At 44.6% G+C, this 24,238-nt stretch overlaps 2 protein-coding genes across 4 annotated transcripts in view; one reads left to right on the forward strand and one right to left on the reverse strand.

The window, feature by feature from the left end:
- The window catches only part of LOC135258571 (adenosine deaminase 2-A-like), a 230,085-nt gene that overhangs the window by 133,953 nt on the left and 71,894 nt on the right, over positions 1-24,238 (reverse strand). The gene's annotated exons all lie outside the window — the stretch shown is intronic.
- Positions 1,797-24,238, forward strand: part of dyrk4 (dual-specificity tyrosine-(Y)-phosphorylation regulated kinase 4) — a 34,171-nt gene continuing 11,729 nt past the window's right edge. The window contains exons 1-2 of one of the 3 annotated variants that reach the window (XM_064342897.1): positions 1,797-1,932; positions 3,375-3,444. In XM_064342897.1, the coding sequence (XP_064198967.1) occupies positions 1,901-1,932; positions 3,375-3,444 (102 nt within the window). In that variant the 5' untranslated portion in view covers positions 1,797-1,900. Of the gene's footprint in view, positions 1,933-3,374; positions 3,445-16,954; positions 17,388-21,196; positions 21,761-24,238 lie in introns of those variants that run through there. The other 2 variants (XM_064342898.1, XM_064342899.1) reach the window with 2 other exon arrangements.

Here is a 24,238-nt window from a genome sequence, read left to right on the forward strand (position 1 = left end):
TCTGGCTACACACCCTTCAGAGGACGTGGATGATGATGTGTATAGTATACCGCCACAAACTGGTGGAGTGTGTCTCAGTGATCCGACAGATGTACAGTATCCTGAATTCCAAAAAGCATGGGAAAAAAGGGAATCAGATTTTCCAAAAATATTTCTTTTAATGAAAAGGGTGAATAGCTGGTTCACAAAAATCACAGATTGATCTGTCATGGACTTCTCTGTGTTGTAGGATGTGACTTTTCTAAAGACAAGTGAAATGCTTTGTGCATTTTATTAGTTCCTCTCCTGTACTGGTTTAATGTCTGGTGTTTGCATTTGTGCCTGGAGAAGAGTTGTCTCAAACCGAGAGCATCTTGTGTCTCATTACAAGAAAAAAAAATACATTGTGGAAAATACATTTTGCTGGCATATATGCCACATATGAAGATACCCTTTGTCAAACATGTTGCCTATGTGCTCTAAATGTATGTCGTGTGTGGATGAACATGACTGCTGATCATGTATGTATCTATGTTTAAAACTAAAATAAAAATATTGCAATAATTCTTTACAGCTTTGCCTTACATGTGAAGCACCACAGAAACCAGGGCAATCCGATCCTGACGTATGAAATATAGATGATTGCGCTGATGTAGCCTTTGCTGCTGTGAACAGTGGGGCTGCTTTGCACTGAATGCCATGTAGCATTGGAGATGGCCCAGAGAAAGCGGCGCTTATGTTTCAAAGGCCAGGTGTTGGAGATGTCCTTGCCACACACACAATGAGAGTCTGCTGGTGGCGGTGGTAGGGCAGAATGGGGGATTTGATTTCCCAACCCTAATGGAAGACCCCTGTTAAAAATGCATGTTGTATCAGTTACAGGTATTTAACTTATTTGCTTACATACAGCTCTGTTTCCTGGCTGACAGGTGTTTGCTTCTCAGAAGTTGTTCCTGAGTCTGGATACTTCCTGCCACGTTCAGCCAGAGGTTTGCCGCGATCATGTGTCATATTGGAATGGTTATGTGCTTGGCCGGGTGACGTTTCCATTACGCGCTTGTATGGAACAGCAAATATGCAACGAGGGTATTTATTTCCCATGAGAAATTATTTAATTAGCGTGTTGAGTTGTTGGCTGAGTGGGGAGACTTCTGAAACACTTGATCAGTTCCTTCTCACAGAAATGATGATGTGGAGTGTTTTTTCTTACTCTACCTATTCGAAAATAAAACATGGTAATGGCTTTGCAGAACAGCAAAGTAACAGCAAATACGTTTGTACACATACAAGGACATGAACTTGAATGAGCCCATTTAACAAATAATGAAATTTAAACCCTTGATACATATCGATTCACAGTGTAACCAAATAATTAATTAAACATACTAAAGTACTATGGTACCAAAGTCATTATACACCTGTCAAATCAGCTTAGAACACTTAACTGTTAATCTAAATGGAATTGATACATGGGGGGTGACTAGAGCCATTTGAATGGCGAGATAAAAATCGTAGTAGGAAACATGAAACGACCCTGTCACTGAACAGCAAGATTAAAACCATCGGACCGATAAAATATAGGAGTAGGCTCTCACTGAGCGAGACCACTAGTGTTAATGAACTTCCGGATGATATCACGTCGTTGTACCTGTGTGTGATTGTTTTTGGAATCCCGGGCAGTTTCCTTAGTTACTGGGTAAGTGGAACACGTGCCTGCGTGAAGTGTGGGAGGCACGTTCCCCGAACTGGTCCACGGCACTGGTCTGCAATCAGTGGCGCTGTCCTCCACACGCATTCCGCTCCACTGAAGCAGCACGGCTGGTACTGGCGGGGAAGACGAATCCGACAGACATGGAATTGACAGCTACTATCGATAAGTCCTTTTTGAATTACTGTATCTAGAAATGACGCAACTCCAAACATGAACTCAACTAATCAATCAACGGAGAGGAAGTAAGTTTACAAAAGACGTTTCTTTGGACTGGGACTGGCTGTACTAGTCGGACAATTTGCGTTCAATTTTGGTGTATTTTTATTGCACGGCAAATGGGCTAGCCAACAATGTAAATTAAATCTAAATGTTTTATCTTTAGTTAAAACAATTGTTGTAAAATCATGAAACAAAGCATGTTTACAGATTTTCTGTATTTTAGATTGTAAAACTAGCTGTCAAGCGAAATTAGTTCTTTATGATACCAGATATGAGAAAAATTGCATAAAAAATATATTAGTTTTGTTTTAGAAGACTATAAATTTGTGATAATAAAGAAAATCTCATATTTTAGTCTTTTTATGCACAGTGAAGGTAATCACTATAACACATTCAGGAATTTGTTTTTTACCTAAAAAGAAATAAATAAATAAATAAACCATTTAAGAGGATGTGGTAACTGGACCACTTGCCCTTTCAGGTACTAGGGCCAAAGAAAATGCATGCAGCACAGATAAAAATATATGTGGTGTGTACATATATAGTAATGACCTGCCATTTTTCATATTTTTTTAATGTATTAATTGCCAATCATGCAATCTTAATTTGCTGCCAAATTTCTACTGACTGCTACAATTAACAAATTACATCTCATTTGTTACTGTTGCAAACTGTTTTTTAAACAACCCTGTGAAACCAGGACTTACTTGGCAGAATTCTGGTTATCACTCCTGATGTTATCTGAAATGTATTCTACTGTTGCTTTACTAGTTCTGAAAAAAAGCATGATTGTAAAGCATTTCAGAAGTTCACACCACACCACTGTACAAAAGTACATTTTTTGCATAAAAAGTTAAGGTGTTGGGGTGTTAGTAGAACTGTAGATCAAGCAAGGTGGAAATATAACCATTCATTACCAAATCACAACTCCACCTCTTGGTGCCACTGTGCCTTTAAAGATGTATAAAAAAGAAAGAGATACACAGTGGCTGAAAATAAATTCTCTGGGTTAGTATTGACATTTCTTGGATGTATGGAGATGATGGGATACTGATATGAATTATTCTGGGTTGCATCCTGTTGCTGAGAGATAAGTTTATCTAGGACTGAATGCGTTTGACATATTTTTTGTCAAGGTCCTATGGGAGAAGTAGCGCTCTGCCAGTGGGGGGCAGTAGTCTTTCAGGTCATGATAATGGTCACATTGGTTACAGAAATGAACCCTTCTGCCTACCGTGTACTAGCTTACACTGACAAGAGTGCACAGTGCAAGATGATAAAATGAACTGAGACTAAAAAACTGACAAGGAAATCGGCTCAATTACTGCATTTTATGTTTGTAGAGGGCAAGATTGTTCTTTCTTACATAATGGGGCAACTTGTATTTTATTTGATGGAAAAGGAAGGCTTGGTTAAAATATCACCATTGTAATATATCTGAAACTGGCACATTTCCTTTAAACAGAAAAACAATGAAGACCAAATTGGAGAAACTCATGAAGGAGAAGAGCAATGCTCTCCCTTTGCTGAAGAAGGTAAGATTGCATCTGACATTTATATGAGTGGGAGTCTGGGGGTAGGAGCAGTCTGCAGTGTGGGTTTTATAGTTCCAGCATCACAGCTGCTTAAACTGCTGATGCTCTTAACTAAATCTATCAGCACCCCTGCGTCTTACTTAAGGCTGTGTCATAACACAGACACAGGTGCAACAAATTAACTGCACTCAAGTGGAAAAACTATTTCTTAATCACTCTTCCTAGACACAGGCAAAATCAGCACTCTTCCCTACTATGGAGTATTTAAGTTGTGTACAACTTGTATGAAACTTGTATACTCAATAGTAGGCTCTAATTCGAACACAGCCATGCTGTCAGTCTGCATGCTATTTACAGACATGGATAATCCCTGAATAAAGGGGATTGAAAACATGTTATTGTAGACTTTCTAGGAGTTTTTTTCCTGCACACTTTTCACAAGAGCACACTGCACCAGATTATCCTATAAATTTGATTAGGAAACTCTGCTAGGTCATCAACATAGAAAATGCAGTGTTTGTGGCTTGTGCAGTGTATGCAAGCTACTGGTATTTCTTCTTTTTGCTTGTGGGGAGACTGATGCCAGTTCTTAGCCTGGAGTCGAAAGCCATAGCATTGGATGTACAAACTACTTCTGGATCAGTAGCTCTTCAGGTTGAAAGGCAATGGAGCCGAATGTTCAGCAGTTTCTATGCGAGGAATTGATTTAATTACTATTAAACAAGCATATTTGACCATTGTGTGTATGCAGTTGGCTGAGTTACTTAGGAAACGCATTCTTCCTCCCATGGAGTCAGGCATCTTGACCCTCTCTGGGCTGTGGGGTGAGGCCTTGGCAAAGAGCTGTCCGTCAAGATGGCCAGTCCTGTCTGTCCACACAGATTGTTATGCCAATCTATCCCTTCATCAGTTTAACCAATCATATCTCTGCCACCCTGTCTGATTAGAAAAGCCTGTCCAATCCTAAATAAGCTTGTGACTTCATTGCAGAGGTATTGTGCAGATGCTCAACTGATTTAGAGAATTTATCCATTTGTCTGTCTGTCTGTACTGCACCCTGTTTACTCTCCTGGTGAGTTCTATTTATGAGCCACTGACCTCTGCTGTTGTTCTCTGAGTCATGGGTCTCCAGGGTTTGCAATCCAGGCACAAATAACTGTCTTCTGTTTGAGCACATGAGGAAGTTTTGCATTTCAGTGTTAACCCTAGAACACAGCATGGAAAATTGGAAGTGTGAATCCTAATATTATGTCATGAGAAAAAATGTTGACCCTGTTTTATTGTGGTGCCATATCTGGCTTCTGTGAAAAACACTTTCACACAGACACATAGTAATGTAATGCTGAAAGAGCACCATCATAATACCTGTGTCAATTAGTTAGTTGAACAGCATATACATCAATATTGCTAAATTTAATGTTTATGAATTTGATCGTTTAAGGTTATTAAAAGCATTAAGTAGATTGCTTGAAAGGCACTAAAGAACATGGGCTTGCTATAACATATCGTCTTGGAATGTAACACATGAACAACGACAGTAGTATTTTACTTTATACTGATATGCTGCTGGCTTTATGCATTTACATGGACTAGGAATGCCAATGCTAGGAGTTGAAGAGGCAACAAATCATAGCTATACGCTGCAAACTACTCCCTCTTCCCACCCACACTGTTGAGCAACATGTGTTGCTACAATACTAATATTAGCTTTCCTGTGAACAGCTTCTCACGTAAAAATTGCACTTTTTCTTGAATGTACCCTTGCTGGTCACAGCTCAGTTCAGCCCACAGACATTATCGTGTAGGGAAGCGAATACAACTGTCTTCAATACATTCTTGTGTTTTTAATATGATTGTCCACTGTTGTTATCATTATTTTGTCTACACAATCCCTCAGCTTGGTTTGTCTTACCACTTCTGTGTTCGCACTTCCCAGTTTATCTTAGCAGAAAATCACTCAGCACTCATGGACCTACAGAGCCTACCCTTGCATGGGGGCCATTCAGGCAACACAAAATGTAAAGTTTATATCAAACATAAAGATGGCGCCGTGGCCTGAACATTTAGCGGACTCGCACAGTAGTGGTAATATTGTTGAAAGTGGCGCCCTGGAGCAGTTAGCGCTGGTGGACAGACGCATTCTCTTTGGGACCTGTGGTGAGCCCGGTGAAAGCTTGGCCTCACGGGCACAAATGACCCATAAATCACCTTCAGCGAGGGGCCCGAGCCCCCGCTCTGCTTTAATGGGTTTTTAATATGGGGCAGCGCTGTCTGGAACGGCTGCCCCGCGTGGCCCAGCCGGGGGGTGAGAGCTTAATCCCCCTTGAGCGAGCCGGAGCGGAGAAACGTGCAGATGATGGAGTCGGCGCTGCACGTGAGCCGGGAGTATAAATAACTCCGCAGTAGGGACCTCGAAAGCCGGTCTGTTTCATCTCTGGGGGAAAAAATAACACAGAAGGGAGAACAGGCGTTTTTCTGAGGCCACTCTTTAACAGCCGGGCTGAGGGAGAAGCAGAGAAGGGATATCAGTCCGCCGAAGACTGTATTCTCAAAGAGGTTATTTGAGGAGGGTACAGTAACTGCAGAGATTGGGTGATTAAGTGCATTTTGTGGCTACTTGTGCAGTGGTGCCTGTAGCACAGGGGGTGTATCCCTGCCTGCTAGCGTAGAGCTGGGGAATGAATGGGGAATCCTCCAGAAGGGCCTCCCTGCTCTGACAGCTGTTGGGCATTCCTCCCGCAAACAGTAGCCTGCACTCTGACCCTGCGTGCGCACAATCGCTGTGAGTTACAGAGCCGTTGCGTCAGTTCTTCAGTTTCCGCTCAACCTGATCAAATTCGGAAGACAATGCCGGAGAGATAATAAACACGGTCGGACACACGCAAACAAAAGCTGTTCAAGCAAAAGCCTCGAACAAAAGCGGGGCCTCCCCAATCGTGGCAACGGCGACGTGTGCCGCCGCGGTCAGAGAGTTTAATATTGAAACTTGTCCGTCACCCGTTCCTCCACCTCAAACAGCTTATTGTGTGCTGGAGAGAAAGACCGCAGTGCACTTGGCTCGCTGGCCCGGTCGCTGGTCTGAACTTTACCATGGTCTTACAGTCCCCTCGCTGGGATATTTTTATTAGTTGGCATGGGAACCGTCAGCGTTGTGCCGACGCGCTTGTTGCTCCAAGCTGAGAAAGTCGAAAGGAGCGGCGGTGCTTCTCGCACATCTGAAAAGGCCCATTATGTTCAACAAGTGCTGTTGTCATGGTAACGGCTAGAGCCTGGAAGTAGAGGCTGGGCTTCTTTTTTGCTTCTGTAGAAGGAGGTGTTGCGTGTTGTCCCAAGGACAGTCCCAAGAACGTCTTGCCTGAGCACGAGGGCGAGATACTGTACCTGACTGGAAGTCCATAGCAAAGCCTTCAGGGTGAACTGGTTATAGTTTATGTCACTCTTACACCAGATGTGCTTCTCCTGCTGTCCTGATAGTGTTGTGTGTTGGCAAGTTATTTGGATGTTGGCTTAGCAAATATTAGGGCATGGCTTAGTGTTTAGGACTGTAGTGCTTGTGTTTTACTGTTTTTTTTATTCTGTCCTACGTTATTTTCTTCCATTCGTCAGAAAAAGGTTATTTTTCGCACCAACCAAAACCCTTTTACAGGTCCTTTTTCGTGACGTCAATCTCTGTAAGATGAATACTGAAGTGACAGACAAAGCCAAGTGGTTCTCTAGGAATGTGTGTGTGTGTGTGTGTGTGCATGTGCGTATCTGTGTGTGGTGTGTGTGTGCCTGTGTGTGTTTGTGTGTGTGTGTGTGCATGTGTGTATCTGTGTGTGGTGTGTGTGTGCATGCGTGTGTGCATGTGTGTGTGCGTGTGTGTGTGTGCGTGCGTGTGTGCATGTGCGTGTCTGTGCATGTGTGTGTGTGTGTGTGTGGTGTGCGTAGTGTGTGTGTATGTACGTGCATGCATGCGTGTGCGTGTGTGTGTGTGTGTGGTGTGCGTAGTGTGTGTGTATGTACGTGCATGCATGTGTTTGTGTGTGTGTGTGTGTGTGTGTGTGTGCGTGCGTTTGTGTGTGCATAACCAGTGGCAACTTAAACACTCCTCATTCTTGCTCAGGCCAGCTCGGCTTCTTCTGTCATCCCTTGGGGACCGAGCGGTTGTGCGCAGTCCATTATGCTGATGAATCTTTACTGGTAAGGTTTCCCATTAGATCTTTGTTCGGTGCTGACATCGGACACTCTGAATTAAAGCAGGCAATTTAGCGAGGCCTCACCTCCCCTGCATTGCGCGGCTGTATCGGTGTCAGAGAGACAGGGTTCACGCAGGTGCTTTACACGCATGGCAGGAGCGCGGCCTGAACTTGTACCGCTCTGTGGGTCAGCCTCACACTCTCTCACCCTGAACGGCACTGTCATCTCCACGCTCCATAGCCCGCAACAGCACTGCCTGATGGCTCCACGCTGTCTCATTGTACAGCGCTCCGCATCTGGGATATGTAGTTCTACGTATGCTAGCTTCGTAGTTTAATGAAATTAACGCTTGAGATGTTGATGTTGCATATCTGTTTGCTATGCATGATCCAAGGTGCTCAAGTGCAGTCACTTAATAATTTCTCAAAGTAATAAGCTACTTAGACTAAGCCACACAGTACTGGTGCCAGCATCTAAGATTAATTTATTTTGCTGGTGCACTCAGACCATCCCATGGAGAATCTTTGCATAAGATACTGCCTTGAATTGAACCTCCTCTTAGTGTTATTTACCACCTTATTATGTCATTGTCACATTTTCAGTTCGTGGTTATATAAGGAAACGAAAATGAAACAGACTTCGCAGAGCAGACGTCAGTGATGTGTTCGCAGCATTGTGTGCCAGACACGACGCAGCACGACACAGTGCGGAGGCTCACGGTGGGGCGCAGGCTCCCACGCACACGCGTACATATGTATATAGACGCATACATGCGCATACACACGCATATACATGCATACAAGTGCAGACACACGCATAAATAAGCATACATATGCATGTACATGCATATAGATGCATACACATGCATACACATGCATGCACGCACATACACACGCAGACACACACATACATGAGCATACATGAGCATACATGTGCATATACATGCATATACACGCATACATAAACATACACATACATATACACGTATACCCACACGTACACACTCACATACACGCATACACAGACATACACACTCATACACACTCATAGACGTGCATACACATGCATACACAGGTATACACACTCATACACCCTTATACACATGCATGCACACGTACACACACACATACACACAGGCTCATTACTGCCGTCACATGGGACTTGCTTTGTTTGGTGTCTGTGTACAGTAGCCAGAACAATAGAGTACAGTGCAATGCCCTCTCATCCAAATGCTATCTGTCTCCATTGTTTGACAGGGCTAGGAAACAGCTATTTTTGTTTGTATTGTTGTTGCCATGGTACAGAAGAGGTAGTGCAGTTGGATGCAGACACCCAAGGGCCCCTGCACTGCCCCCCACCCCCTAATGAGCACTAATGGGATTTGCTTGCTTGGGATTATGGGTATGATATAGACTGGATTGTGTATTATGGGGCTGGATTGGAGGGGAGGGACTTTCCTGTTGATGAGAGAGCAGTGTAGCTTTTGTACAGTACACTTTCGTCTCAGGGGTGAGAGTCAGGGCAGTAAACCTCACATCCTACACAAACACGGCCCACTTCCTCCTCGGAGACAGTACTGCGTGTGACAGAACAGAGCACACAGGGTCGTGTTCTGAGCTTGTGATTACCTCACTAGTGTGTGTGTGTGGGGGGGGGCCTTTATCAGTGACATTTTATCAGTTTAAGATCTTTAAAGGATAAGACAGTATATGATCCACCTCATTATCTCCCCTTTCCCAGGGAGCAAAAGAGATGGCATCAGTGGACACAGGTGAGAGAGCTGCAGGGGTGAGACCGTGTGTAACAGACCGCATGGTTCCCCACCTTAATGAATTTAAAAGGCTGGAATGCCTTGTCCGTCTGTTAACCTTATCTGAGGTGAGCCAGCGTGAAGCACAGGCTTTGGGGCGTTGTTGGGATTTCATTTTAATTGCATTCTGTGGACTGACCCCTATTTAGAGAAGGTACAGATATATGCTTACATTACAGACATCTGAGTGGATTATGGGTAAATGCATCTGCATGCACGGTTAGATAGCTTTATGAGCGATTACTTTTATTTCAAACTGGTTTTTGTTTTGTGTGCTGAGCTGCATAAGTGATTTGGCCCATATATGTTTGTCAGCTTGGCAAAGAGGATTGTGCTCAATTTCAGCTCTCAAATTTCAAAGTGCCTTTTTGGCATGATAAATATAGGCACTTGTGTTGCCAAAACTCTCGCATATCCGGAGCCTATCCCATTGTTCATTGTGTTTGCCTTGATTTGAAGTTGCCGTATTCATGTAATCTTCCACTTGACACTGGTTTTACTAGAAAGAAATATGCCCTATGTCAGTAGCGTATATGGGTATTCAGGGTAATCTATTGTGAACTAGAGCTTTATTTAAAGCTAGCCTATTAGTCTCAATGATCTGAAATAATTATCGTCATCATCATCATCAGAAAAAAATCATAATGTATTACCTCTATATAAGGCCTTTCAGTGCTCACAACACATGAGCTGAGGTATGGAGGATGTGTGAATGGGGGATAGCTGTATAGGATAACTGCATGGCCAGAATGAGAGGCTGAATTGCGTGGTGTGGGGTCAGCGTGCGGACTGCAGGCAGAGGTCTCCCAGCGTGGGTTTTCGGGGGCAGTCCCGAGGAAGCCGCCTCTCTGTGATGACGCTGTCGTTGGCCAGCTTGGGTCACCATCTGCGTCTTCACTTAGGCTGAAATGTGCCTCTGAGCTAATACCCTCAGTTTGCACTGACTGGACTCACGGGATTGGTGCTTTATATTTGCGGCCGCGCGTGCCGTAAGCTGGCTTTTGTGGAGCCTCCGAGACAAACAGGGATTTTTAGGCTGAGAGGGACAGCGAGGGTGCATGTGACCCTCGCAGGGTGTGCATCCGGTGTGGCTGCGCATTGAGTGGGGTAAGGCCCGGGGCTTCGCTGGGAGACGACATAGGTGTGACATAGCTCAGGAGGTAAGAGCGGTTGTCTGGCAGTCGGAGGGTTGCCGGTTTGATCCCCGCCCTGGGCGTGTCAAAGTGTCCCTGAGCAGGACACCTAACCCCTAACTGCTCTGGTGAATGAGAGGCATCAATTGTAAAGCGCTTTGGATAAAAGCGCTATATAAATGCTGTCCATTTACGTGGGGCGGGGGAGGAATGTCACTCTGTCTCCTCTCCAGGGCCATGGACAGTGTCCAGAGTACGGCCAGAGCAGGACACTGCTTGAAGTGTAGACTGGGAGCTCAGAGCTGGAGACAATGCAGGCTGGGGACTGACACCGTGCTTTGGGCATGAAGAGAGCATTCAAACGAACCAGTTCAGTCAGCCACCTGTTACACGCTCCACTGAGCAGGACTTCCTGGTGTCGCGAAGATCAGCCCACTGCTCAGTGCCTCGGGCTATGATGATCAGGGTATGACTGCACACTCTCTTTGAAAGTAAGGTGGGCAGAAACGCTTTGGGCATGCCCAGTCGTATTTATCAGTAGGGCTAAGTACTGAAATTCAGTACCACTATGGCACCAGTTCCCACGTGACCAGTACCCACTGAACCAAATCACAATGCAGAATTTGGTGCATCGTTTTGGTGCCACACACATTCACCTGCCAACGTTACACTCACTCTGTCGACTCAGTCAGTGACAGCAGGTATCATTAGCAAGCTAGCTAATGTTAAATGGTATAGATTTTAAGTATTAAGTATCATTTAAACAATAAAGTAAAACAATTAAACTGCTGCTTGTAGCAGGGCACCAGTACTGTGAGTTGGGGTGGGGGGGGGGGGTTCAGATGGTGCCAGCAGCCCATCAGTCATCGAGTCGTCCTCAGGTTCCACCACAAGGCCACCCCCGTGTGGTGCCCTGTCTGGGATGGAGATGTCAGCACCAGGCAGAGATCTGAAGGATAAGGATATCTTAGCCAGACAGGCTGTGGTGCACCCATCCCACCCCCAGTCTGCAAGCACAGGCTCTCATCTGAAGACACTGCCTGGAGAACAGCAGCCGGAGGCCCAGGTTTTCCCCTCAGCTTCCTGCCGGGTATGGGTCTCTGGACCGGGTCGCAGACCCAGAGGGCCAAGCCCCCCGTCCTGTGCGAGGAGGGCGAGGATGAGGTGAGGTGATGAGATGAGGGGGTCGGGAGCTTGGGGTTGGCACTGCCCGTTGGTCCTGCAGGATCGCCTGGCACTGGGAGAGTTAAAGGGATGTGTGGGGGAGTCTGGCACTGTTTTGAAGGGAGACGTGCGCTTTGTCATCTCATCATCCCTCTCTGTTTGTGCCTGCGTCAGTTCTGACTGTGTGGGCTGGGGGGGGGAGTTTGTGATTAAGTAATCATGGGGGGATTTAAAGGAGAATAATATGATTTTGTGTTATGTCGCCTGCAGGGTTTGTTTGTTGTTTGGTGTCACGTAAAGGAAATACCTCAGTGAAGTGAATTACAATACAATTAAAATTGATAAAATAAGATATACCTCATTATGTTTAATTACATTTTTGAGGTGCCGTTTCTGCGTAGATGTATTGTTCTGTGCCAAGCGGGTTATTTTGAAACAGAGTAGTTGTATTCACATATGAATAGTAGTCTGACAAAGTTACAGTGACCTTAATACTGCGGTGCCTCAGATTAATGCTTGATATTTTGTGTGTGGTTTAGAAAATTTTCTCTTGGAAACATTATGTTGTCTGTTTGACTGTGTGTTGTGTGTTTATGCAGGTACTTGTGTGAATTTGTGTCTCTGTTTGTCTGTGTGTAAGGGTAGACACATGTACAGTACTTCAGTGTGTTTGTGCATGCATTTGAGTGTCTGATTGTGGTGTGCTGTGCATATACTATATATATATGTGTGTGTGTGTGTGTGTGTATGAATGGTGGTTTGAAGGAGCAGAATTTAGGTCAGAGTTTCTGTAATCCTGTATGGTTAATGGGATAGGCCCCTCACACAGTGTGGTGCACTCACAGCCCAGTCCCCCTTCTCACTCACTGCACGGACCCAGTCATCGTCTCTCACTCCACCGCCACTTTCAGTCTTATCAGAATCAGAAATACCTTCAGCTTAGTTTCCCTTTCTGCACTCGCCTCCCGGGTAACACACACAGCGTTGTGATGCATGCTGTACAGTATAGTGCCTTTCACGCTCATCCTGATCGTGTCTGTGTAGTGTTCCTGGATGGATCCCGGAACAAAGGAAACTGCATCAGTCCCCATGCAGTTGCCGTGGTGTAGAGATGTGGCGGGGTCAGACTGCAGCATCATTAAATAGCTGGGCCCGTGGGATATACGCACGGCCAGTAGGACACTGAGGGGACCGGGCTGTGGGCAGAATACTCTGCGCATATTCAACTCACTGGTGCTTATGAGGGCATGAGGGACAGGATTTTCAAACAGAAGGTTTGGCAGCTTCAAGGTACCTAATCTGAGCTGCTTCCGTTTATAGCCAGTTAAATCAGTGGATAATAGACACGAATGTAAACTGTGTGTATCTGATCGGATAGTGCTGTCTGGTTAGCAAAAATATCTGTGGTATCTGTGCCATGTCCCCTTTTTGGGATCCATTGACTTAGGAGTTCTGATTAGTTTGATCTAGATTGAAGACATGAAACAACAAAACTGTAGCCTGATTAGCGGGTGTCTGTGAGATCCTAGCACAGGGAATATGGATATTCCTATTGTCAGTGTGAACGTCCCTAATGCCAGTCTGCGCAGATCTCCATACAGGGGGATTATGTGCGGTCTGTTTGCTGCTGAGCCAGACGCCTGACCCTGATATCTGGAATTAAACGCGCCTGAATGTGTTGGGCTTTTGGGGGTGCCTCTCCCTCAGTCGCACTGTGGTGCACATGAAATTTCATTTGGATTCACACCCCGTTCAGTTGTACTGTGACCGAGAAATTTGCTTTGCTGCATAGATACCATGATTTGGAGACATTGTGCAGAAAATAAATTTATTTTGGGGGAGAAGTTCAGAGGACTGAAGGCTGTTATGTATTAGTGAGAATAATATTAAGGGAGAGAATGCTCCTTACCTCACCTCTCCTGACACCACACAAAATGATATAACAACCATTATTATCCAGGCAGATTAAAAAGGTAAGAAGCATAACTTCTAAAAATATTTATCTAATTATGCATTACAAAACTGCACAGGTCCTTGCAACTACAATGTGATTTACAACAACAAAAAATCTATTTTGTTGTGACTAGTTATTATTTAGAAATGTTTCCTCTTATTCCATTTTTCTCAGTGCTTCGGTCCCACTTGTCCTCAGAGGGTGTGCTGTATTTCAGAAACTGCCGCTTTTTCGCTGATTACCAATACAATGCAAAGTGTTATTCCGTCCTGAATGGAATGATTATGTGACTGCTTTCTAAATAGTCACTGCTTCAGTAATCAGCAGAAAGTGGAGCTTGTTTCAATGCCAGGTCTCTTGTGTTGCCTTTGGCACTGATTGATTTGCCTGGGGCCATGTGCTAGACCTCTGTCAAGTGGCCTGACTGGAAATCACAATGATAGATAATTTATCTTCTCTGCAGACCTCCACGGAGAGTATCATTAATGGGGCTGTAATTAAGGCACTTCTGTCCCTTCCTCATAATTTTGGAAATGTGCCGCCTTTGAAGAGGAAGTGATTGTACTAGTAGTACTGTTCATTTTTAACATTGTAAGATTAGAAGAGACACCTTGTGTTCTGCGGTTTGAGAAATATGTAGCTAAATAGATAATTTAATACTCTATATGATTATATTGCTGCATGAGTTCACCAAAAACAAACCTGATGTTCTGTCAAACATGTTTCACTGATGAAGGCAGTTTAGCCAATGACCATGTGACTGAAACTGAATAAATATATATATTTTTTCAAAAGTATATTTGCTGCCACTTACTTTTTTCATTATGATTTTTGAAGACAGATTTGTGTTTGAACCCACAAAGCTCACATTTGCCATGTAACTCAGTTTTGGTCTTATCTGACTACAACACTTATCTACAATATACTGGTAGATCTTTGACAATGTTGATTTGCACACTTTTTGTAGTCCATATAGTATATGGCAGGGGTGTCAAACTGAATCCCATGGGGGCCGCAGTGTGTGCAGGTTTTTGTGGTTTCCTGTCAGCTGCCAATTAAGGCCTTGAGAACAAGGTGTATGGATTCCTTAGAGAATCAATGGCTTAAATGATACAATTGTACCAAAAACACTCCCAAAACCAGCAGGCACTGCAGCCCTCCAGGAGTGGAGTTTGACACAAGTGGTATATGTATATGGTATATAGTACATACTTTACTGTAAATAATGGATGCTCAGTGTGTGTGCTCTCTGTTCCTTTCCAAAATAATGTGCCATCTGGCCAGACATCCCCCCCCCCTCCCCAGCTAAAAGTGCCAGGGCTCTGCCAGGCCTTCCACATGGCTAATTGGATCTACCCTGAGCCAGATTACAGTCATCCCCTTTCATACCATATCCTAGCAGAATGTGCCACAGTCACGCAGACCCACGGGTTCACTTCCTTCTCATTCCCATTCAGAAATAAAAGCACTCTCCACCAATGAGAAGAGGGAAAGCAAGGCCTCATTCTGCCAGGCTTTAGTGCGGAATATGCATATGAAATAATCATAAATCCCGGAGCTCCCTGTAAGATAAAATGTGGGCCAGCTGTTGACAAATTATGCATTTTATTCATGCAAGGGCCCTACTAGATTAACTGTAGAGCCCCTAGTTACTACACTATACTAGCAAGCATTAATAAGCCTTTATAAGTGTTTACCACATGGAGCCACAATCAACGCCATGCCCCTGTTGAACACTGTTGCCACCTATGTATGTGACCGACATGTTGCCTGCCAGCTCGGAAACTTCAGATGCTGTGGGTATCATTGTCTGCCAGCCAGGTCGTCACCCAGAAGCACCTGTCACTGGTTAGGAGTCACTGATACTGTCTCCTCTCGTTCCCCTGGTGACTGCCTGCCACGCCTGGCACCTGACAGAGATTAGGGACCGGAACAGACTGCAGGTTAAGCTAGCAGATGTCTCCCTTGCTCTTTAGGCCCGGTGCACTCTGGGATTGATCGCCCACCTGTCAGATCCTGGCTTTCGTGCTTTTTTTTGTAATTCCTGTGCATAGCACAGACCTGAGGTGATGCCTTATTGCTTGTGTGGAATGACGTTAACTGTTCTGTGCATGATATAAGGCAATGCAACCATACCTGCAGCCTGATGTTTCCATGACACCCACATCGTGTGGGAAATTTCTCTGTCAGTCTAGCAGGAGGAAACTGCTTGTATGTGCCCACCATTAATAATATCTTACTGTACTGATGCATGTCTTCATGGAAATTCAGGTATGACTTAGGATTAGGGTTAGGGTCTGAACCCTAGGGTCTGAACATGGCCCATGAATTTATTATTTTCAGATGTTTCAGAAGAGTGAGAATTCATAAATGGATTACCAGGATGGCATCTGCAGGGCTATTTAAATCTTCACTGTCTCTCATCAGACCATCGGATCTATTCACCGTCACAAAACTGATTCATAAGGGGACTCAAGGACCGCATTAGTGAGCATGGCAGTGAAACCCACGCAAACACCTGTTTCGCTAACCCCCCCCCCCCCCCAAACCCCCCCACCTCTTTTTTCTCTGCCTCTCCATCTCCCTGGAGGGGACAGGATTAGGAGTGTCAGCGTACTTGAGCGTCAGACCCAGTCCTGAGACCGTGGGCTCTTCCATCTGTCCATATTTTAAGGGACTCTTAAAAGATCACCGGTGGTTCTTGTGCCCTACCGTGGGGACGTGGGAGCCCCTTATCCCAGGCCTAGCGCCCTGCCACCATCCCTAGTGTGGAGCCCCCGCCCTCCCGGTGTCTCCTCTGCAGCAGGCCAGCGGATAAGATTTCATTCATTTCATCATGTGGTTGTGGCTGTTTGTTAGTGCTGCAGGATCTTGTGGGAATGGGAGCGGAGCATCCTACAGTGGGGGGGGGGGGGGGGGGGTATGACGGCACTAGTGGCTTCATCTCTGGGAGGCGGCAGCCGCTCAGCAGCAGTGCCACTCGGGAGCCCCAGTTCACAGCCCCTCGAAACGCCCACCTGTGGGACCCGCCCTCGCCTCTCCCCCTCGTCTCGCAGCCGCCCTCCCGGGGGCCTCCCTCCGGCTCAGGCTCTCTTCCCCTCCTCGCCGCGCCCCGGGACGCGTCCCTCCCCGGGCCGCTGCGCACGTCAGCACGCCCCCCCTCCACCCCCCACCCCCCTCCACCCCGCGCCCAGCCCGCCTGCCCGCCCGTCTCCAGGACCCAGAAGGAGGGAGCAGAGAGGAGAGGGTGCTGGGCATACGGAGGCAACGGGCAGACCGAGGCGCACGGGGCGAGGGGAACCTCCGCGGGATTTCAATCCGTCCTCCATCTTTTTTTTTTTTGCGGCGGCGGTCCGGAAGAGTGGAGCGCGGGGACTGAAACCCGACAGGAGGCTGGGGAAGCGCTGTCTGCCTCCGCCGAACGGGGGCTCAGTGGCCGGCGGAGCAAACGGAACGCCGCCGCGGAGCCCGAGGAAGGCTGCACTTAGCGCTCGCTAAAGGACATCGATTTTCCTGGGGCGAACTTCGGGGAGGCTCGCGGCTGGATGTAGAGGGAGCGGGGGGAGGCGGCGCCGTGGGCGTGGCAGCATGGAGGAGCGGGAACATGGCCGGGGACGGGAACACGGCCGCCTGCTGCGGCTTTGACCTGCTCCAGGGCTGCTGGGAGGGACAGGGGCGCAGGAACAGGAGGGTGCAGCCAGAGGTAACGGCAGACGCACGGGGAGGAGAGGGGATTACAGTGGATATTCTGTCACTTTCTCTCCTCTCGCCCTCACGCTGTCTCACACGCATGCACAGACCCGTCTCACGTACATATACACACATTCAGAACTCTTCCTAACGTGTTCCCGGATCTCAAACCTAGAACTGTTGGCCATTCAAATCCACATGGGTCCTGCATCATCTAAACCATAGGTTAGCTTACAGGCATGGCCATTCCTCATAGACAGGACTCCAGGATCAGAGTGAAGATAATGGAGAACCTCCATGGTTATTCTGCCCCATGCTAAACATTGTCTCCATTCAGTGGTGTCACAGTTGCAGGTGTTTGGGCTCGTCTCTCAATGACATGATGAATGTATTTTTGTGAGTGTTGTACGGTGCCTTGCCATAACAATCTGCATGCGTATTGTTTATTTTACATTTTGGAATATCAGAATGCCTGCATGCTGGTAATAGGTAGGGTATGGTACATGGTGAACTGGTCAGACAGGGGATTTTGAGGCGCAGTTACATGAAATTCATTCCTGTTTTGTGGCTTATGAAACTCGGTCATATAAGGCCTTTTGTTACCAGGGTAACATGAGATACAATGCAGACGGACCGTACAAACCTAGAAGGGCCATGACTTACCCACCCTGTGTGTGACAAGTCCATGAACCTCTTTTTGTCAGATGTTTAATTATTAATGCTCTGTTGTCACTGATTTATCAAGATGTGAATAGTGTGTTTGTTTCAGGTTCAGTGCTGTACATTGCTGTGTCACAGGTGTCGCTTTTTCTGATGAATTATTAATCCGTGGGAACATTCTTTGGCTACCTCCCACAGCATGCGGATTAGGATAGAGTTGCAGGTTCAAAAAGAAAAATGGTGGTCACAAGTGAATATGAATGGCTTCGGTTTTTCCAATTTCTTTTTCTTATGTACACCATTACAAAGCCCACTATTCTTTTCTTCTTTGTTTGCTTGTTTGTGAGGTGAAACAAGAGCAGATGATTGATGACTAGGCTTTGTTACAAGGAATGTTTGGTGCTTGTACAGTATATGCAAAGTATCTGACAAGATACAGTATAGCTTAATGCACAGTGCTTTGGCTTTTTCCTGTGGGCTACAAACACAGGTAACGTTCATTTCCCCTCTTAACAGCACATTCTTCATTGTGTACCTGCAAACGCTTCATTTTGCACTGTACATAAGTGTCATGTGCAGCAGAACGAACGTCACTCATCTGCAGATGAAGAATAAGTGTCAGAATCTGCAACGCTACTGTAAGAACAGTTTTACAGTTTGTTTGCACTTGAATGATGCAGCCGATGTGTATAGTCACTGTGCTGGTGGACTGCGCAGCTGGAGCAGGTAGATAGCCGGCACCTGATTTGCACAGCAGAAGATGCTATTGTGTAATGAGTTGAAGGGAATACCCTGCCAACCGAAATCCTCCCTGTCTGGACAATGGCAAGGCCAAGTATGCATTACCCCCACTGGACACTGCAGTTTAAACTTCTTTGTGTCCCTCAGTTTGGGTTGAATCTGATATGATATTAAATATGGAAGCTTATAAGGTTCTGAAGCAACAACTTGTCTGCCTTTGAAGTATTGTGTGAATTGTGAGCCAGCTCTCTCATATTGAATGAGCACTAATGCTCCTCTGCTGTTTTATGTTGCCATTGTAAAAGTGAGGCTATAAATAATAGTGGAAAGACAAATGCCTTTCAGCAGTGCTTACCAGAGCATATAGACTTGCAGGGTGCTTGCTTTAAGTGCAACATTAATGAAAACCTACGAGATAAGACCTCTGGCATGGCTACTAGAATACACAAGATATTAGAAGCCTTATTATTTTTTAATGATCTGTTGTTTGTTCAGTTTTGATATCAAAATAACACTGAAGAATTATATTCCTGGCTAACTGGTTGAATTTTTACTGAAAGGAAATGTAAAAGTATATTCCATAATAGTTGCCTTGGAAACTGCTATGCAATGCTTCTGGACAGGACAAGGGAGGGAAGCCAGTTTCAGTGTGATGTTGAATTGCACTGTTGTTCTGCACTTGTCCTGCATGCTGATTGATAATGTTGAGAAGAGAGCTGCGCGGCAGAACTGCATTACATGTACTAAATCACAAGGCAGTCTGTGAAAATCTGCTGAGAGACACACGATAGGTGGAGGGCCCCTTGAAGTACTGATATATATATATATATATATATATATATATATATATATGGCAGCAGTGGTGTACACGATGTACATAAACAGCAGTGGTGAGCTTCTGTGGTTTCTCTGTGCACTGTTAATGTGCTTAAGGAAGAAGGGGTTACTCAATATAAAATGTGTGGTGTTTTTTTTTTCTTCTTAACTTTGAGGAAAGAATTTAAACAAATATTGGTCTTGGAGTTTACAACAAAAAAGCACAGAATCGGGAATTTGTGGGTGACTGAATTTAGCATTTAGTGTTTGGCCTCTTCTTGTGTGTGTGTGACTTTGTGTTTATACATGTCAATCTGTGTGTGCTTGTTTGCTTAAAACTAAAAAAAACTATGAAAATTTCTCAAATGTCAGACTAGTTAGAATTAATGAGGAAAGACTCGGTGTATTGCACATCACCCTAAAGTTTAAATCAAACAATGTGAAAAAGGTGTGCAGAGGTGAAGCCTTCTCTAAAATGGTGTGGCAGCCTTCCATGGGTCTTGGTGTGCGGAAGGGACACTACCTAGGGACAGTTCATCCCCTGGAATGTTCCTGAGTTACATAACCATCGCCTCATGTTCATAATCACATTATATTATCCATTTATCCCACTAGCTTTTCTTACTGCCAGTGCGTGGTTCCTCTGAGAGATGACTCATCTGTGCTGACGTTAGCGGGGCAGCATGAAACAGGCCTTTCATCACATACGAGCGTATGTGCGCGCGTCTGCGTTTCATTGTTTGTGATTGCGTGTACATGTGTGCATGTTTGCATGTGTGTGTGTGTGTGTGTGAGAGAGAGAGAGAGAGAGCATGCTTGTATTCTGGCTTCCTCTCGTTATAGTTGTGATTGTGTAGAGATTAAGTCCTTTTTCTCTAGGGGCCCAATAATTGCGGAATTGTCTGTTTTGCCTCAGCATGCCTGGTAGTGCATATCCGCTGTCAGGAGCATTGAACCCCCAAAGGATACACGTGCAAAAATAAATGTTGGAAGATATGGTGAACATTTAGAACGATTACCCTCAATTTAGTCTTAAAGTCCAAATGGTGGGAAATGTGTTCCCATGCTTTTGTGCATTTATTTTCGTGTGTGTGGTCATATGTTTTCGGTTCCTGAGATAATTAGAACAGTGTATAAATTAATCCGCGTTTAATTAATAAATAAATTAATTGAGCAATATAAGCGTTCTAGCATTATTTATAATCTCTAAAGAAACTTAAATACACGCCCAACGTACACTGATACCATGTCCTTGTTGCCTTTTCAATCAAATGCACGATTATTTCGACTCAGAATTTCGCAATTCCCGGTGCACCTTGCTGTTCGAGATTCTTTTTTTTTTTTTTTTTGTATACACATTTTCAACTGTATAAACAAATTGCATACATTGTAACGTGTAATTACCAAACTGACCCAACCCTGCCTTGCAAAATGCGTGCAGCGTTCTTACCCACCAAACGCACCAAGATCATATGATAATATGTATAGGAAAGAAATGACAGAATAACAGAGCGTGGTTTACAGTACGTGCCGTGTGCTGATTCTAGTAACAACGATCGATTCCTAGAGCCTACCCATTGTAGGTGGTAGCCTGCTGCTTGTTGGCAATGGTACACACATATCACATGTTTGCGCGTTGGTGCTGGAGCTCTTGGATTTTCCTAGGAGCGTCAGTTTACAGTTGACGATAGGTGACGGGACCAAAACAAATCTATATTGGGAGTCCCAGCTGTCAAACGCGAAAACCTAAACAGGTGGCTTCTCTGGATACGTAGCCTACGCGTCAAGGCGAATACACTAACAGCTTGCCCCGTCTACTTAATCTCCTGCTGACGACAGTTTTTCTGAACCTATAGCCCAGAATTGCAGCAACGAGTGCAGCGCTGTCTTGAGCCGCAGATAAGCTGGACTGTTTTGTTTTCCCAAACTAACAGCAGCTTCTTCCGTTGAACACCTTCTGCTGACACCTAAGTGATTTGCGAAGAGGACCGAAGGCAGAACACGAAGCCCACGCTGTCGGAGGAGTCTCTTGTGATGCGCTCGAGCAGAGCGTTCACCTGGATTTCGTAGTAGTGGAACTTCGCGTACAATGCGTACAGCATATTGACACTGGAATGGTAAAGAGAGCACCGATATCATAACGACATGTTTCCTGAAATTAATACAAAGGTGAGACCAAAATTATATCCACATTGTTTGCAGCAGCATGACGGCTTAAAATCTTGATTTGTCGTTGACAAAACATGGCAGTGTGCTATTTTATTTTCCTTCTTTATTTTCCTTATTTTATCCTTCTTTTCAGTTGTGTTATTGTTAACTTGTTTTAACACAGTCTGCATTGTATAACAGACAACATTCTGACTGTTTAACACGTGTTTCTTCTGAAGCGATGACCCGACTAGCCTACATATTGTCAAATGCAAACTTGAACTGAAGACCATGCCTGTTTAGTACTGGACGGCGTATAATGCACGGTAAATCCACGTTTGTAAATAATATTATTACTCTGTCTCAATTGTAAAATCAGTCTTTGAATTTCTTCGCTTTCAGTCGTTTCTTATGCTATATGCTACATTTAAACATGCATATACTGTTTATTATTATTATTATTTTTTTTTTTTGCAAAACCATGTAAGATTCATGGTCGCGGTTAACTATACTCCATACAGTAAAATGTCCAGTGTTAATTCAACACTATCAAAGTACGTATGAGTTCAATAGGGATTTTAACATTTTACTGTGTGGATAACCGATACTGAAATTACATCAGGGCTTTGTTAAGCAGTTTTAGTGATCAGAAAATGAATGTCTCATCTATTACTATCCTATGTTTCATTAAATCTTACTCATGCCTTAGGAATATTTCCGACCATTATGTAGTTTGGCCTTCTGTTCTGTTGTGTTTTTAATTCTGGAGTTGCGCTGAAGAACCAAGCTCGCGTTTCTGTTAATAGAAATATTTATTGCCATATAATAATAATTGTCCTGAAGTTCCCCCAGGGAAAATGTATTCTATTCTATTCTATTCTATTCTATTCTATTGTATAGAATAGAATAGAATAGAATAGAATAATGTGTGTCCAACAATTGCACTGTAAATTCTAAATCCTGCACTGGCCTTTGCATTACTATCATGTGATTAGTTGTTTGTACTTTTCTGTGCACTTCCATTGGTTGTTCTTAGAAACATGGATGAGATGTATGCTTTACTGTAGACAGGAAACATATGTTCAACTGAACATGAATGTCAGAGACTGCAGTCATCATACTTTCAGCGTGAAGTTTAATTGTCTGTGTGACCTGGTATGAACAGCATGGCTTTGTATTCCTCAATAAAAAGATTTGGGGATGACGTCGACAGAAAACAGCGGACTCCAGTAAAGAGGAGAATGCTGCCATATGCTTTCCCAGGACTTTCGTTGACACGGAATAATCTGCGCAAAAGCTTAAAAATGAAACTTTACATCTCACTGGGGCCAGGATGATGATGTCTATCCAAATTTATAATTTATTTTGAAGAACATAGATGTTGACAAACACAGATAATCTGATCTTCTTTAGAGTATCTTAAAAATGTTTGTGGTTAAAAAAATAAAAATGATTTTCCTAACATTGATTGAGGATAAAGAGGATAGTCTTGGAGAGTCAGTGTTGAACATCTCCTTCTATTGAGGCGTCACTCGTTATTGTGGAGAAATATCACATACTGTATTTTGTACAGCAAATAGGATTTGGACTGCTCACACCATTCGAATACATTGCCGTCTGATAAAAATGTCCCAGGAGTGGTACAACATTTTGAACCTGAGTATTGAAACACCTGATTTGTCTCTGCGGTGTGTGTGTGTGTGTGTGTGTGTGTGTGTTGTGTATGCATGCGTGTGTGTGTGTGTGTGCGTGTGTGTGTATGTGTGTGTTGGGTGGGGTGGGGCGGGGTGGGGGGGATACAGTAACACATTCCTCCATGCCTCTCAGTATACAGGTGGAAGTGTGACTCTGCTCCAGTCCTCATTGTTCCACTGACCCACTTTAAACACAATTGATCTGCAGCTGTCCCCAACCCTATCAATGCCCTTTATCCCAGACCACAAGCTGGCATGCTGGGGGGACACTGGGACCTGAACTGCACTGTTAAAACAAACGTAACCATCTCTGCAGCACAACACTCTTTGATTATCCAGCCTATACTTGTTATTGGAGGTCTGGACTGAATTTGTGTCTCTGTTCATTCATTTTAATGATTCAGTGAATTTGGGGTATCTGAATAAAAGGTGACTAAAACATGAATTTAGTGATGACAAAAGTGATTGTGGTGATTTCGGCAGCAAATTGACTTATAATCTATGTAAACGATTAAAATTATTCTAATTCTGATTTTAATCGAAAGTATAAGCACCTCATTTAATCAGAATCAGACTAGACTAGATTTAAGTTATCGTGAAAACAAAATAATTCAGCGCACACTTGTCGGCTGGCATTTGTCCAGCGTAACCAGGCTTCACCTGGGGTCCAGATTGCCTGCCTGACTGTCTGTCACGTGCGGCACCGCACCTTTACCGGCCCGTGTGTTGCCACAGCGACCGGCATGGCACGCTACCTCCCAGAGTCCCGCCTGGGGCCCACTCAGGTTGAGTTACAAAGAATGTT

Source organism: Anguilla rostrata, chromosome 7 (assembly GCF_018555375.3).
Source record: "Anguilla rostrata isolate EN2019 chromosome 7, ASM1855537v3, whole genome shotgun sequence".
Lineage (NCBI taxonomy): Eukaryota > Metazoa > Chordata > Actinopteri > Anguilliformes > Anguillidae > Anguilla > Anguilla rostrata.